The 16,247-nt window shown below is 47.4% G+C and overlaps 1 protein-coding gene across 1 annotated transcript; it reads left to right on the top strand.

Moving 5' to 3' along the window:
• Positions 1 to 237: 237 nt before the first annotated feature.
• RS1 (retinoschisin 1) lies at positions 238 to 13,197 on the top strand (the record flags this gene model as incomplete). Its single annotated transcript, XM_080613125.1, has 6 exons — positions 238 to 289; positions 7,425 to 7,450; positions 7,745 to 7,850; positions 11,450 to 11,591; positions 11,724 to 11,919; positions 13,045 to 13,197. 6 exons carry the CDS (start codon positions 238 to 240, stop codon positions 13,195 to 13,197), a joined length of 675 nt encoding a protein of 224 aa, XP_080469251.1.
• Between the last annotated feature and the right edge of the window lie 3,050 nt (positions 13,198 to 16,247).

Raw genomic sequence — 16,247 nt, forward strand, 5'->3', positions numbered from 1 at the left:
GATTTGCACTCAGAGTGTCAGTACCTCACTACTTTTTACCTCTTAAAAACTGTTACACATGACATCCTAGATGATTGAGCTTGACAGTAATAATTTTGTGGTTGGCTTGATGGTGCTTGATAAAATCATGAGAATGAAGGAGAGTAAGGTGCTTAGGCAATACTTAAGTTAATCTCATGCCTTCCCAGTAAGCCCAGCAGCATGCTAAGGAGCTATTCTCAAAAGAGGAAGGAAAAGATGCGGTTCAAGATGGGAAGCGTCCTGCTGTCTCTTCTTTTCTGGTACAAAGGTATGCACTTTACCTCCCAAGAGGCACTTTCAGATGTCTGTCTTTGTATTTCTTGTCCCATCCACATTTCTTCTTCTACCAGGGGCTGTGGAGTATAGAGAAAGCTCTTCTCTGCATTCTCATGGAAGCATAATAATTTGGGGAAAGTCAAAATTGTGGAGGAGATGCATAATTAATGTACATGAGTGAGCAGCGTTCTTACAGCTCTATGAATATTCAGTAGTAAAACTGTTTCACAAAATAATTGCAGTGTAAAAAATTTGCCATATAATTTGTCAAAATATGAATTTGCAAAGAAAATTGTAGTGCAGCTGAGCCAGTGTGTAAATAATAATGCTGATTTGAAAAATGAGGTACAGTATAATATGAAAGACTGATCGGTCCATCCTTAATCAAAACTCTTGATTAATGAAAAGCTGATCATTACCAGCAAGACATTGCTGATAGAGATCTGACCTTTTTTTAAAGTCTCTTTCAGGTGTATTGGCCTGGAAAAAACTTCCAAAGGCACTTTAGAAACAAAAAGCAATCATAAGTCAAGAAAAGTATCAATTCTGAAGCTTTCTCAAACTTACTTTTCTGAAAAGTAGCAATGAAAGCAGGTAAACCAGAGCTAGAAACAGCCAGAAAATTCAGGGTCATGGTCGCCTTCTGTGGAACCCAGCTGTGGAACAAGGAGATCATTTTTGTGGGTTGTGTTTAATTCTGGCTTCATCAAAACCTATAACAAAGCTGCTGTTGTCTTAAACAAGGCTGAGGTTGCTCTTGCTAGGTGCTGGGCATTATCTAACGACATTAATGTGTGAATAGAGTATGATCTGTCAGAATGGGGGACGAATTCATCAGATAATCCAGCTTCTCCCCCATGAATGTTGAATTATCAGTGTTTTGCTTTGTCTAGTTTTTTTCTATCCTTCTTTCTTTACTTTGAATATTTTGGTCTACCACATTTCATGGATAGGAAAGTGTTCTCCAAATAGCCATGCCTTCACATCATCCTTTTACGTTTGGCTGTACCCCCCTCTGTCTAATTGCTAGGGCTTTTTAATCTCCCAGCATATATTTGTGTGTTCTCCTCATACATTATCTGTTTGCTCTCCTTTGTTTCACCTGGGAAGGTTACTGGTAACTGAGCTTCTTGGAAGGCTGGGGTTTTTTTTACCTGGACTTCAGCATTTTTTCCCAATGCATGGCATAACCTGCAATTAGTCCTTGGAATGAGTTCATACCTTGCTCTTTATCCCAGACACAGCTTGCTTTTAATAGACACCCACCCATCAGGGTATTTTTGGAAAGGCTGCAGTGAAAAATTACTTGTACAATCTCTTTCCAGGCATCGCTCCTTTGGTATTGAATTTATTTTCTTAATTCAATGGTTTTCTTAGTTTAATGGCTTTCTCTGCTTTGTGGTCCATATGTCCTCTTCTGGATAAAGAGCAAGAAGTGGTGCTTTGCCCTGGTTCACCTCACACTCCTGCCTCTCCTACCATGGAGCAGGTGCTGCTAGGCCAATCCCCTAAGCCACGTGTGCTGAGGCCGTGATAAGCTCCTTAACTTATTTTCCCTGGCAGAACAAGTGGCTTAGAGGAGCACCCCCCACACCTTGGCTGGGCTTGTGTTTGCCAGCGACACCATCACAGCAGCAGCAATAGCATATGGTGCAGCAGGCAGGCTCCTGCGACGTGAGCCACAGCAGCTGCCGGGGCCCCTCCATATGGTGAGGGGGAGCACCCTGAGCCCTGGGTTGACACGAATACGCTTTTAGCACATTGAATGTGACATGCCTGTGCTGCATTATTCCAGCCATGCTCACTACACACTGGGAAATAAGCACATCTCAGCAGTTGAAAAGAATTAATTTCTTTTTTTCCCCACAAAAATCAAAATCAAAGGCCCAAACCCGCCTCAGATCACAGTAAATAACATCTTTAGTGCTGCCCTTTGGCATAATCAATACATCTAATGAAATTATTATGCAGGCAATGTTCTACATAGCTCTAAGCTCTAAGCAGGAAGGAGCAAACATGTCAATAAGATCAGAAATTGCCAAAAGTTTTCAAAGGAACGCTTTGGAGAAAAAAAAAAAAATTACCACACATCTCTTAAGAAGAAAAGGGTAAAAGGGTGATTTTTTTTTTAACTTTTTTGGGGTTTTTTCACGTATCTTCACAACATAAAAAAATGTGGAAACATTATGGAGACAGCTGGCATAAAAGAGAAATTAATATTAATTAAATAGGTATAATTGTCCTTATTTAAATATGGTTTTTATAATTTTCAGATAAATACCAGCAAATATTATGAGACAAAATACAAATGAATGAAAATGGATACCAAATACAAATCATTGAAATAAAGAAAATGAAATGGAAATGAAAATAATAAAATCATGAGAAAATCCCCAGAAAAGGAATAAGGAAAGCAGAAGCTGCATTAGAGCAGGAGAGAGGAGCTTAACATGAAATATGAGCCCTTCTCCCTTCTGCAGACTGGCATTGGTGCTGGTCCTGTTGCCTTCCTGGGGGGTGCCAGGGCCAAATACCATCTACAGAGTGGCTTCAGGTCGTGAAAGTCCGTGGATGAACAGCCTGCTTTCACCAGGACAGCCTGACTCCCAAAATCTTCTGGTGGACGCAGATTTGCGTATGCCCTGAGGGTCTCTGCCTGCCAGCATAGCTCCCAAGGACCATTTATAGCCTGCACGTTTTACAAGTAAAGGCACTCTTTGCACAGCTCAGTCCTATGGATCCTACTTAGCATGGCCATGGAAAAAGCCCTGAGGGGAAAACAAATGAGCAACCACCAAGTGACTGGGCGAGGGGTTTATGCCTGCCAAGGGGACCTGAGGACCAGCCAAGGTTGTCCCATCACCTCTGGCACAGGGGCAAGGAGAGATGGGGAAAATGCCACACATGATAGTGGCCTGGGATGTGGCAGCTTTCCCAAATGCACTGTGCTCGAGGCTGGTGCAGCCTGATGTGAGTCACCGTGCTTGCCTGGCACGATTTCCAGGGCTGGGATGTAAAAATAGCTGAGGTTAATAGTATAGCAACCCACAAACTAGCACCCAGTGGGCACAGAGGTACCACAGTGCTTTTTTCAGTGTCTCAGCCCCCTGTGCTGTACCTAAGCTCTGCTTCCTGATGCTCTCAAGGAAAACAGGGACTTGAAGTGGTGTGCCTCTCAGAAAATGTGTTAAAACCAGTGCCATTCATTCCACTCACCCCTTTTCCAGGTCTCCAGTCAGTTTTTCTGGTTTTTAAGCGTTTTTCCTTTCCCCTGCCCTATGTGCAGAAGGGAATCAGTTGACTAGCTATGCACCTAGAAGCCACCACGCTAGGAAAGGGATGCGTCATGAGGGAGTGCTCTTCACTATGAGGAGAGGAAATAATTTTGCTCATCTTTCTGAGCTCTGTTAAACTAAGTTGATGCTTGCAGAGATGAAAGACAAAATTAACTGTTTTCCAGATTAAGCTTTTAGACCACCTAAATTGTAAAGTCAAGAAATAAACAAAGTCATTAACATTTTCTACATACTTTACCTGCAATGGCCAGGTTTATGTGAACTTATTCCGGCAAATCAAGTGACTGACGTTTATTCTGTGTTATATTTTATTTCTCTGTTTTATTTTAAATGTGCTTTCTCATGCTTTCACATCTGTCATTAATTCTAGGCACCCTAAAAAAGGATGGCTTGCTGTCATGGCCCTATGGGCAGGATGTTCAATTTGATTTTTCAGAGTTGATCGTACCAAAATCCCTTATTGGCTTTTTGGATGCCCCATCCCTGGCAGTGTCCAAGGCCGGGCTGGATGGGGCTTTGATCAACCTGGTCTAGTGGAAGGTGTCCCTGCCCATGACAGGGGGGTTGGAACTAGATGATCTTTAGTGTCCCTGCCAACCTAAACCATTCTATGATTCTATGACTCTATGAAATGTACTCAGCCTTTGTTTGTGTTACTTCTTTGCACACTTACCTTCCTCCTTTCTTTCTCTGTTTAACCATGTTGTTAATGACCACAAATTTTCTGGGGACACAGTTACCTGTTCCTGTCATTAAAATTCCAGCAGCTGAGCTTCCTTGCTACTGCTTGCGCCTTCCTTTCCCCAGCTAGCCTCAAGTTGTGGCTGCTGCTTTATCCCACTTCCACCTCAGGAAACCTCTGTCCTCTCCACCCCAGCATTCCAGGACTGCTTCTGCCATCTCTTTTCCTTCTCCCCCAGACCTGGTCCAGTCCGTGAGGTATCTCTCCCCTCCAATCCTGCTCAGCATCAGGTGCCAAGTGGGGCTATCCCAGGGCCCATGCTTCAGCCCATTCCCATCAGGCACAAAATCATCCTCTGGTGCTTTCCCAGGCTCCTGTCCCCAAATCCTGCACTATGAGATGGCATTTTTGCATGGCAGTGCATGGGACATGCCATGCTGCAGGGCGGGATGGAGGGACAGGAAAGGTATATGCCTTATCTTCCTGCCTCTCACAGACTTGCACAAATAATAATTTATTTCACTGAACACTGGTTTGCTGAATGTCTGGGAGGGAGGGGGCCTGTTAATAGGGCTTTTTCCTTTATAATGTTTGGGGTTTTTTTAATCTTGTACTTTTAAAACAAAAGCCCCTGGCGACTGTGCAGGACTTACGACTCTCCCATGAATTGCAACAATTCGTTCTGCCTGACCTACACTTACCAATTATCTTTATAACCTTCCTTGAAGGCAAACATGCTCACTATAAAAGCATGCTGGCCATCACATTTTTAGACTATTGGCAGCCAGCTTTCCTCTTCATTTCCTTTGTAGGACAGGACCCGTCACAGCTGTAAACACACCAATATATCAATTACTACTTTTTCTGGCCTACTGCAGGCAAGGGCATCTTTTCCTCTCCTTTCATCTCCTGATGCCAGGGATCATCAGGCCATGTTGCTCAGGAAGGACTGCTGTGTTTACCCCAAGTCAAGCCTGCTGCTTCCTTGTGCCTCACACTGCAGCTGCCGGACAGCTGAGGCACTTGTGGGAGTGAGCCCTCAGCCGTTAACCTTTTCTAACTCAAAAAGGCAAAGCTGACCTCTAAATCACATGTCTAAATGAAAGTTGAGTGCCTGCAGACAGAAGGAGCCAACTCTGCAACCCCTCAAGCTCGGACCTACTTGGTGACTGCTGGGCAGTAGGGATGCATGGCAGGCTGTGCTGGCTCGGGTGCCATGGGCTGGAGGGGCAGGAGAGGCACCTGAAAACCTGCATCTCATGCCCCTGGTGCCAGTGCCACTCCAGCAGCATCATCAAACAGAGCATCAAGCAGGCAGGAGAGGCACTGCACTGCTTTAATTGGCAAAGATGGTACAGTTTTGATAGGTGATCAAGTCCTGGTTTGTATTGTATTGTATTTGTATTGTATTGACCTATGACAGGCAGTATTAACTTAAGCCACCTTCCCTCTGGTTTCAGTTGACCTGCTTTGCCCTGTGTGGCACAGCATGGAGGTGACAATGCACTACATGGCCTTGGGCTTGCACCTCTGCTTTGCTTTTCTTGTTGCACAATGCATCCCAGGTCTTGGCTGGATGACATCTGTGCTGGGAAGGGTGGAGTGCGGTGTTGTGTGTGGCCCTCAGCCTACACTTTCCGAGAGGCCAGATTTGGAGACATGCACTCACGACTTCCTGCTGAGCTTGATGATATCTGGGTGCCTCCTGCCTCCCTCTTGGGCCTGACTAAAAGCCACATCTTTTTATTGTAGATTGATGTTTGCTTCTACTCCCAGGGCTGATGCCTTGGGTTAATAAGTTCCTGATGCCAGAAATGCTGCCCTGGGACACTGAAGCAAGGGACACCATCTCTGTGTTCAAGAAAGGATTTTCCTTTTTAAATTTCTTTATAATTTTGTTCTTTGCTAGGGTCTTTCTTTCAGACTCCTTATACATTCAGGCTCAGTGTCACATGCAAGGAGCTGTTGCATTTCAGTAATAAAAAGAGCTTTGTATATAGTTTATATTTCAGCTGATTATAATTGCACAGTGTCTGTGAGTCTTTTGAGATGAAACTTGCTATAGAAATGTGAGATTTAAATTCCCAGCATTAGTTGGAGCTTCCTAGGCTCAGCAAATTGACAGTGTATGAATGAATAAATCACAACTAGATTTTAGTGAATAATTCGGAGTCTAATTCATTTGGTGAAAAGGTCCTCTTTCTGTATTCACAAAACCTCTGCTTGGAGATGAGGGGTTTCTAATGGCTCTTGCATACAAGTTTTTGCCTGCTCAATAGCTTGGTCCTTAGTGGCTTGCAGATTCCCTCCTGGTATTGAATATATGATGTTTGACATTTGTGTTAATGAGTTAGCAGCAGCCATGGGACTATTTTTTTTAATTATTTTGTTTTCATAGTTGACTGGGCACTATACTGATGGTCCAAATGCTATTAACATAGCCTGCTTTGGACTTCACTAGAAAAAGCCATTGCTCAGTGACAGGTGGGAGACAAACCAGGTCAGATGCTACAAAAATCTCTTGTGGCTCTTCCTCTACAGACACAACAACTGGTTTTCTCTAAGAAAGGAAAAAAAAAGAGTCTTGTATGTAAGATGGATTGGAAAGACCTATTTACATTTCATTTTCCTCTATCCCATCCAGAGGGAGTGTTCTCAGGCCAGACACCTTGCAGGGTGTCCCATCTCCTCCAAAGGCATTGGTGATTTGCAGTGGCACCAGGCTGGGATTTCACCCTTGGGGCTCACCAACTCACACAAGGCACAATAAGAAAGGGAAACTGTGAGGCAGGAAGATGGCAAAAATGGATAGAGGCAAAATCAGCTGTAAAGCAGAAGCCGAGGGGGCTGGCCTGGGTTTCTCCTCAGGATGTTTCAGGTGTATCTGATCAGAAAGAGGAGATGCCAAAAGCATCAAAAAGAAAACACAGTGAAAGAGTAGGACTCACACAGACACACATAGTGCTCTGTTCATGCCCATGTTCTCTTGCTTTCCCCTGCAGTTAACTTGGGAAAATACAGTAGATTTGTCAGTCCTTCCTCACTTTACTTGTCCTCAGCTCAGGAGTAAATGTTCATTGCATTTCCTAACGCTTGCGGCCTTTTCATTTCTGATCTCTCTATTCTTCCTTCCACGCCCGCTGCTGCAGCTGCCATGGCCCTTTCCCCTGGAGAGGTAAGAGTCTCTGGCTGGTTTGGCTGTTGGGCAAATGCTGAGGGTTTGGCATTGCTCAGTTCTGGTGCCTCGGGGCAAAAGGAGGGATGGCACCTGAGCCTCCAAGCCCAGGCACATACTTCCACCTCTGAATCCAAGGGGCAGTCATCACATGTTTCATGCCAGGCTGAAATGAAGGACGGGACTCAGAGAAGGTATAGCAGCCTGGGTGGGTGCTTCAGTACTCAGATTTATCTCACGTCACTATTGTTGATAACTATGTTGATTTATTACTGGTTTTTACCTTCCCTTAAGGATGAGAGACTGGAGCTGTGGCACAGCAAGGCTTGCAAATGTGACTGTCAAGGAGGTCCTAACTCAGTGTGGTCCAGCAGGACTAACAGCTTAGAGTGCATGCCAGGTAAGGGGCCAGTGCACTTTTAGCCATGTCTGTCTGGTGATCTTCAGCAGCTCCCCCCATTTCACCCTGCAGTGCAGAGGTGGCACCTTACTGGTACTTGTGCCAATCCCAGCTGCTGGTGGGGCCAGGGGGGCTGTACCAGTGGGAGATGCAGGGTGACACTGCATCATCAGGCACAGGAACAGTAGCAGCAGAGGTCATGTGTGGACCTTGGGAGATCACCCCGTGTGGCCTAGGCTGGTGGATGCCAGTGGGTGCTTGCCTGCCCTGTCCTACAGCCCTCCAGACAGGTACGGGAAACTGCCTGGGGCAGCTAACACAGTATGCTGTAAGAAACCTTTTGTACCACCTGGGCTCATCTTCTCTTGCTGAAGTTTAGCCTGTGACTTTGTGTCCTCTTTCCAAGGGTCAAGAAAAACAGCTTATTCTTTCTTTGCAGCGTATTTTTATACAGTAAAACACCACAAATGTGGGGGCTTTTTTAAGTTTTCTCCAAGCTGCCTCTGCCCAGCTCCTTCAGCCACTCCTCACAGATCATGTTTTACAGGTTTCTCATCAAGCTCTTTGTTCACCTCTGCCACATTTTCCCTGCTGTGTTATTCCAGCAAGGTTTTATCAGTGCCTGACTCACCTTCAAGTTTAGCTCGTGTGTTCCACAGAAGCTGCACTCTAATTTGTGCCTCTGTCACACTGATGTGTTCATCCCAGTTGCAGCTGGGTGGCATGCCGAAAGTGGCATGCCACTGCCTCATGCCCACTAGCAACCACTTCCTCCCAGCTCCTGTAAGAGGCTATGCAACTAGTTGAGGTATGTTATGCTGCCCCATTTCCCCAGGGGAGATACACAGGGGAAACATCACCCCAGTGCTTGGTGTCATGGCTGCCCTGGAGGAGGAGGAGGTTAAATGAAATCTTGGAATAGCTCTCAGTGGAAGTCAGGACAGACTAGAAAGCAAATAAAACATGTATTGACAAGAAGATATGACACCATTGGCAGAGCTTGCCACAAACAGAAATGTGAGGTGAAAACCCCCAGTTGTTTCTATTCAATGCTTCTGCTGAACCTGAAGGTTTCGCTCCTGCAGTGTGAGGGAGCTGACAAGAACAGAGGCTTTCCAGTCATCCTGGTCGGGCCATCTGCTTTCTGTGAGCTCTCCCTCCCTCTGTGCATCTTGCTCCTCTGGAGGCCACATCTGCCTGGGGCTCATCCAGCTTGAACATTGCCCACAGGCTTCTTCCCTGTCTGGAGAAACTACAAGGGGAGAATTCAACCACTGTGCATGGGTAGTGTCTTGCCCCCAGAGCAGAGCAGCCCCAAACACCCCCAGTAAAGGAGTAAAGGGTTATGGCTTCTCACACTGTCATTCTGGTTTCTGCAGCTGTTATCTCCATAGGGCTGCCTGCTGGGGTAGGTCTGAAAGGGAAAAAGGCATTTGCAGTAGATAGCACTTGTGATGCAGAAGAATCACTTTTAGGAGTTCCAGAAATGACACTTTATATGTCCTGTTGTGAGGCTTTCCTCCAGTGTCTTATGCAAGAAACCCATATGCACTACCCCAAACATGAGCCTGAGCTGGTACAGCCCCGCCTGGGCTTACCACTTCTTCAAAGTGCTGGCTACCACAACTCTTCTTTGTCATAGGATCATCAATGAGCCCACTGTCCTTTGGCAAAGACACCTTTAATGAAATGTTTCTCAAAGCCCCGTCCAACCTGACCTTGTGTAATTTCAGTGATGGGGCATCCACAACTTCTCTAGGCATTCTGCTCCAGTGGCTCAACAACAGTGTCACAAAAAAATTTTTCTCTATGTCCAATATAAACCTACCTGCTTTCATTTTAAAACTTTGTTCCTTGAAAGGGAAGGAAAGGAGAGGAAACATGGCAGGTTTGGTTGATCTCTCCATGGCTGAGGGACACGTGTGAGAGGAGCAGCTCTAGGTTTCCTGGCCAGGCTAGTTGTGAGGAGTGCTCTCGCACATTAGCATTATGTAGCTGAGTAATGAAGGTATCTTCCTTGACTAATAAAGGCTGTTCTTCTGAATAATGGATCTCCTCACTGTATCTCCCAGCTTGTCTCTCTCCCCAGCCCAGCCCAGCCATAGTGGTGAGGCCTCACACCTCCACTGCCTGGTGATGCTTTGCAGAGCAGCCGTGCTGATGTGCTGCAGAGCTGTCTCTGGCAGGGCTGGAGGGGAGTAGCGGGCCTCACAACCACTCCATGAGTTTTCTCCAGGTTTGCGGTAACAGCTTTAAATGGCTCAGCCGGTTTGGCCAGGAGGGCACCAGGCATCTTTTTGCGTGTCTGTGTGCATTGGGCAGCTGGACATGCCAGAAGGTGACCTGTTAATTTAATTACAGTTGTGTGGTCAGAGGATTAGTATTGCTAAAAGTAAAGTTACGCAGTGTTTGAAATAAGCCTGCCGAGTAGTAAACAACCCAGGGCCACTCCAGCCCAGCAAGGGTTTTAACGTGGTGGAAAAGCATGATGTTTCCATGCCTGGAGGAAAATGGGACAGCAGCTATGTTCTTCCATGGGGAAAAAACATGTTAATGAGGTACTGACTGAGCAAGATATGTTAATGAGATATTGATGCATAGGATATCGACATAGCGGAGCTTGCTAATGAGACATTGACTGCATGGCTGCAGTATTGGGCCATTGAACCGGGGAAGCTGCAGTCGTGCCAAGCCCTGGGTGCCTGCTGATGTTCCCTGCATGTCTGTCATTTGTAACAAAAAAACCTCACAACTATGTTGAGGCAGCATGTAGGTGCTCTGTATGGCAGCATGACTAAAGGCTTGCCTTCCAGAGCACTGTGTGGTGACTCACTACGGAAGTTTTTAATAGTGAATGAGTATTTCTGCCCCTAGGGGTTTTGCAGACAGCAGAGTCTTGCTGAACTTCTTGCTGTGGTGGAAGACAGCTGTGGGATCAGGTTTGGTAGCCTGAAGATTGGAAGGCAAAACCTCAGATGGAGATCCTTAAGCCTTCAGCAGGGCCAAGCATGAGATCTCACTGGCACCAGAGTATCCACAGGTTTTCCACAAGACAAGACTTTCTCCAGATACAAAGACAGTCCCCGTAGCAGAAAATGCAGAAGATCTGAGGGATGATCAGAGCAGACTCAGCAATTTTGCCATGCAGGCATGGCTATAAATCAAGTCAGTGAGGAGGAGCAGAAGGAGATAAAGCCCAGTAAGAAAAGGCATTTCTCCAAGAACCAGGCAGAGACTGACAACCTGGAAGCTGGATTCAGGTCAATGGATCCCAGTCTGGATCTGCTTCCACAGGCTTGCAAGAAGGAAATTTGGACTGCAACATCTGAATAAAACCTTCCCTTCAAAATGCTGCAGGCAGCACAGGTTTAATAAGTTTGATAGAGAGATAAGAGTTAGAAATTCATACAAGAGTTAAAAATGAATACGCCATGGCCCTGTGCAGCAAATACTGCAGGGTTTGTAGTCTGGGTCTAAGAGCATCCCCACCATCCTGCCCAACAGGGAGCAGTGAAACCACAGAAGGTTTTGACAACATGGGTGCAAACACACCCAGGGAACAAAGACACCCTTAAGGTATTTTTAACTTTGCTCTGCAGAGTGCCCCTATCACAAGCCCCTGGGCTTCGAGTCTGGCGCTGTCACCCCGGACCAGATAAGCTGCTCCAACCCTGAACAGTACACGGGCTGGTACTCCTCATGGACGGCCAACAAGGCCCGCCTCAATGGTCAAGGCTTCGGGTGAGTCCAGAAATGCCTCCCCAGGGGGCCCCAGGGACCAGGGACCAGGGACCCTTGTCTGTGTGGGAACATGAGGGCCTGCCCAGGAGGGCAGTGGTGGCGGATGTATTGGGTCCAGTGGTGTCCCCCCAGGTGTGCATGGCTCTCAAAGTACCAGGACAATGGCCAGTGGCTGCAGATCGACTTGAAAGAGGTGAAGGTGATCTCGGGGATCCTCACGCAGGGGCGCTGCGACGCCGATGAGTGGATGACCAAGTACAGCATGCAGTACCGCACCGACGAAAACCTCAACTGGGTTTACTACAAGGACCAGACCGGCAACAATCGGGTCAGTGGACTTTGCACTTTAGCCATTGGTGCAGGAGTGGCCTCTTTGGTGACATGAACAAATCAGGTCCTGCTGGGGAGGTGCCACTAGAGGGGGGTTCTGTGGGAGGAGCAGGGTGGATGTGGCCTGGTGCCCACCCCAAGTCCAGGGGCAGAACAGAGTTAGGGCATCCTCCCACATGGTGAGGTTGAGTTCCACACTGACCAGCCACAGATGGACAGAATGAATTTTAAATATTTTCTAATGATAACAGGGGACTCCAGATTAAACTTGGAGGCATTAGCTGACAGAGGAGGCAGCACCTCCACGATGGAACCTCTTTCTTGTCTGCAGCCACAGATCCCCAGCCATAGCTGAGCACTGCAAAATGGGGGCTCCTTTTGCCATAAGTTCAGGGCTAGTGAATGATGACAATGCAGAAAAAACCCTGAGACAAAATCTAGAACTAGTTAGTCACAACCTGCTGAACTACTGTCATGCTGCATTTAGGGGTTGGTTTGAAGCAAAAAATTGCACTGGGGAGATGGTACAGTGGTGCCTGTTGTACATCTGCAGCCCACCTGGGCTGGGGAATGCCACAGCTGCTGCCTCCTAGTCATCCTCAGTATCGATCTGTAGGGATCGCCCCATCCCAGCATGGGAGGCTCTGGTGGCTTTGCTGAAGTACTGGTCCCTGTAGCCCTGGGGAGACGCTGAGTTTTCGCTGAAAACAGGTCTTGGCAGGAGGAGATGTGGCAGCATGGCCAAGTGGAGGAAAAAGGCCCCTGAATACATTTTCTGTCTAAATCAGTGTGTCTGGGAGCCCTGCTCATGAAATGCAAACAGTCAAGGCCAACCATGCTCACTCCAAACATGCGGTGCCTTGCTACGGGAAGGCAATTGAGAGAGAATGGGGAAAGATTAAGTCCAGCCTAACCATAAAAAGTGCAGGAACAGCAGGAGCAAAGTGACTTACTCAGAAAACCCTGTCAAAGTGACAAGTTTTCTGCACCTGGCTATTTTTAGTCTTTAATTTTGGAGGTGAAGGAGAGGGAGCCTCCTCCTTCTCTGCTCTTCACAGGCACGCCACACTCATGGGGCAAGATTTCCAGCCTCCTAACCACCTGCCCACACCTCTCTCCACAGGTTTTCTATGGCAACTCGGACCGCTCGTCCTCAGTGCAGAACCTGCTGCGGCCGCCCATTGTGGCCCGCTACATCCGCCTCATCCCACTGGGCTGGCATGTACGCATTGCTATCCGCATGGAGCTCCTTGAGTGCCTGGGCAAGTGTGGCTGAGCACCATCCCCTGGGGCAAATGTGTAGGTGTCCACCTGTGCAGCCAATCTGCCTGGCACCAGCACTGGCTGTGGCCACAGCCCTTCAGTATGAATGCCCAGCTTGCAAACAGAAGGGCTATCTTGAATAAAATGTTGTTTCACACCATGCCTGGTGATCATAGAATCATAGCATAGTTTGAGTTGGAAGGGACCTTCAAAGGTCATCTGGTCCAACTCCTCTGCAATGAGCAGGGACATCTTCAACTAGATCAGGTTGTCCAGAACCACATCTAGCCTGGACTTGATTGTCTCGATGGTGCATCCACCACCTCTCTGTGCCAGTATTTTACCAGCCTCATTGTAAAAAATTTCTTACAGAATCACAGAATGGTTTGGGTTAGAAAGGACCTTAAGATCACCAATTTACAACCCCCTGCAGGGGGGCAGGGCAGGGACACCTCACACTAGACCATGTCAATCCAAGACTCTGTCCAACCTGGCCTTGAACACTACCAGGGATAGAGCATTAACCACTTCTTTGGGCAACCCATTCCAGTGACTCACCACCCTCACAGTAAAGAACTTCTTCCTTATATCTAACCTGAACTCCCCCTGTTTAAGTTTGAACCCATTACCCCTTGTCCTATCACTACAGTCCCTGATGAAGAGTCCCTCTCCAGCATCCTTGTAGGCCCCCTTCGGACACTGGAAGGCTGCTATGAGGTCTCCACGCAGCCTTCTCTTCTCCAGGCTGAACGGCCCCAACTTTCTCAGCCTGTCTTAGTAAGGGAGGTGCTCCAGCCCCCTGATCATCCTTGTGGCAGCCCTATGGACTTGCTCCAACAGCTCCATGTCCTTCTTATGTTGGAGACACCAGAACTGCACACAATACTCCAAGTGAGGTCTCACAAGAGCAGAGTAGAGGGGCAGGATCACGTCCTTCGACCTGCTGGTCATGCTCCTCTTGATGCAGCCCAGGATATGGTTGGCTTTCTGGTCTGCGAGTGGACACTGAAGCCGGCTCACGTTCAGTTTCTCATCAACCAACACCCTCAAGTCCTTCTCTGCAGGGCTGCTCTGAATCTCTTCTCTGCCCAACCTGTAGCTGTGCCTGGGATTGACCTGACCCAGGTATAGGACCTTGCACTTCACTTTGTTGAACTCTATGAGGCTGGCATGGTCCCACCTCACAAGCATGTCAAGGTCCCTTTGGATGGCATCCCCTTCCTCCAGCGTATCAACTGAACCACACAGCTTGGTGTCATCGGCAACTTGCTGAGGGCGCACTCAATACCACTGTCCGTGTCACCAACAAAGATGTTGAACAAAACTGGTTCTAAAACTGATCCCTGAGGGACACCACTCATTACTGGTCTTCAACGGGATATTGAGCCTCTGACCACAACTCTTTGCATGTGGCCATCCAGCCAGTTCTTTATCCACTGGGTGGTCCATCTATCAAATTGATGTCTCTCCAATTTAGAGACAAGGATGTTGTGTGGGACAGTGTCAGACGCTTTGCATAAGTCCAGGTAGATGACGTCAACTGCTCTGCCCCTGTCCATCAGTTCCATAGCCCCATCATAGAAGGCCACCAAATTGGTCAGGCAGGATTTCCCCCTAGTGAAGCCATGCTGGCTGTCACCAACAACCTGGTTGTTTGTCATGTGCCTTAGCATATCTTCCAGGAGAATCTGCTCCAAGATTTTGCCAGGCACAGAGGTGAGACTGACTGGTCTGTAATTCCCTGGGTCATCCATTTTCCCCTTCTTGAAAGTGGGGGTTATATTTCCCTTTTTCCAGTCATTGGGAACTTCACCTGACTGCCATGATTTTTCAAATATGATGGACAATGGCTTAGCAACTTCATTCGCCAGCTCCTTCCGGACTCGCAGATGGATTTCATCAGGTCCCATGGACCTGTGTACGTTCAGGTTCTTAAGATGGTCTCCAGCCTGATCCTCTCCTACAGTGGACTTAGGGTCTTCATTCTCACAGTCCTTGCATCTCCCTTCCAAGACTTGGACGGTATGGCCAGAGCACTTGCCGGTGAAGACTGAGGCAAATGAGTCATTGAGAACCTCAGCCTTCTCCAAATTCAAGGTAATCAGTTCTTCTGATAGCTTCTGGAGAGAGTCCACATCATCCCTAGTCTGTCTTTTGCTTGTGACATACCTATAGAAGTGTTATCTTTCACATCCTTTGCCAGACTTAATTCTAACCAGGCCTTAGCTTTCCTGACCTGGTCCCTAGCTTCCCAGACAATGTCCCTGTACTCTTCCCAGGTTGCCTGTCCTCACTTCCACCTTTTATAAGCTTCTTTTTTCCTTCTAAGTTTTCTCAGCATTTCCTTATCCATTCATTGGTGGCCTCCTGGCCTTCCTGCTGCATTTCCTTCTAGTCAGGATGCAACACTCCTGAGTTTGGAGCAGGTGAATATCAACCAGCAATCTTGGGCCCCCCTGCCCTCTGTGGGGCTTTATCCCATGGAATCTTACTGAGCAGGTTCCTGAAGAGGCCAAAGTCTGCTCTCTTGAAGTCCAGGGCAGTGAGCTTGCTGCACGCTCTTCTCACTGTCCTGAGGATCTCAAACTCGACCATCTCACGATCGCTGCAGCCAAGGCTGCACTGGAGAATCACATTCCCCACCAGAACCTCCTTGTTGGTGAGTATAAGGTCAAGCATGGCACCTCTTCTTGTTGGCTGACCTGTTACTTGCAAGAGGAAGTTGTCTTCCACACAATCAAGGAACCTCCTGGATTGCTTGTGCCGGGCCGTACTGTCGCTCCAACAGATATCAGGATGGTTGAAATCCCCCATGAGGTCAAGGGCCTACAAGCATGAGGCTAGTCCTATCTGTCTATAGAGAGCTTCATCCACATAATCCTCCTGAGTAGGCAGCCTGTTACAGATCCCCACAGTAATGTCACCCATTGCAGTTCTCGCTTTGAACCTGACCCAAAAGCTCTCTGTTCACTCATCATCTGTCCCCCAGATAGAGTTCCATACTCTCCAGCCTATCACTGACATAAATAGGAACTATCTCTGCCTGGCCTGTCTTTCCTAAAG

This window comes from Psittacula echo (genome assembly GCF_963264785.1).
Source record: "Psittacula echo genome assembly, chromosome: 3".
NCBI classification, from domain to species: domain Eukaryota; kingdom Metazoa; phylum Chordata; class Aves; order Psittaciformes; family Psittacidae; genus Psittacula; species Psittacula echo.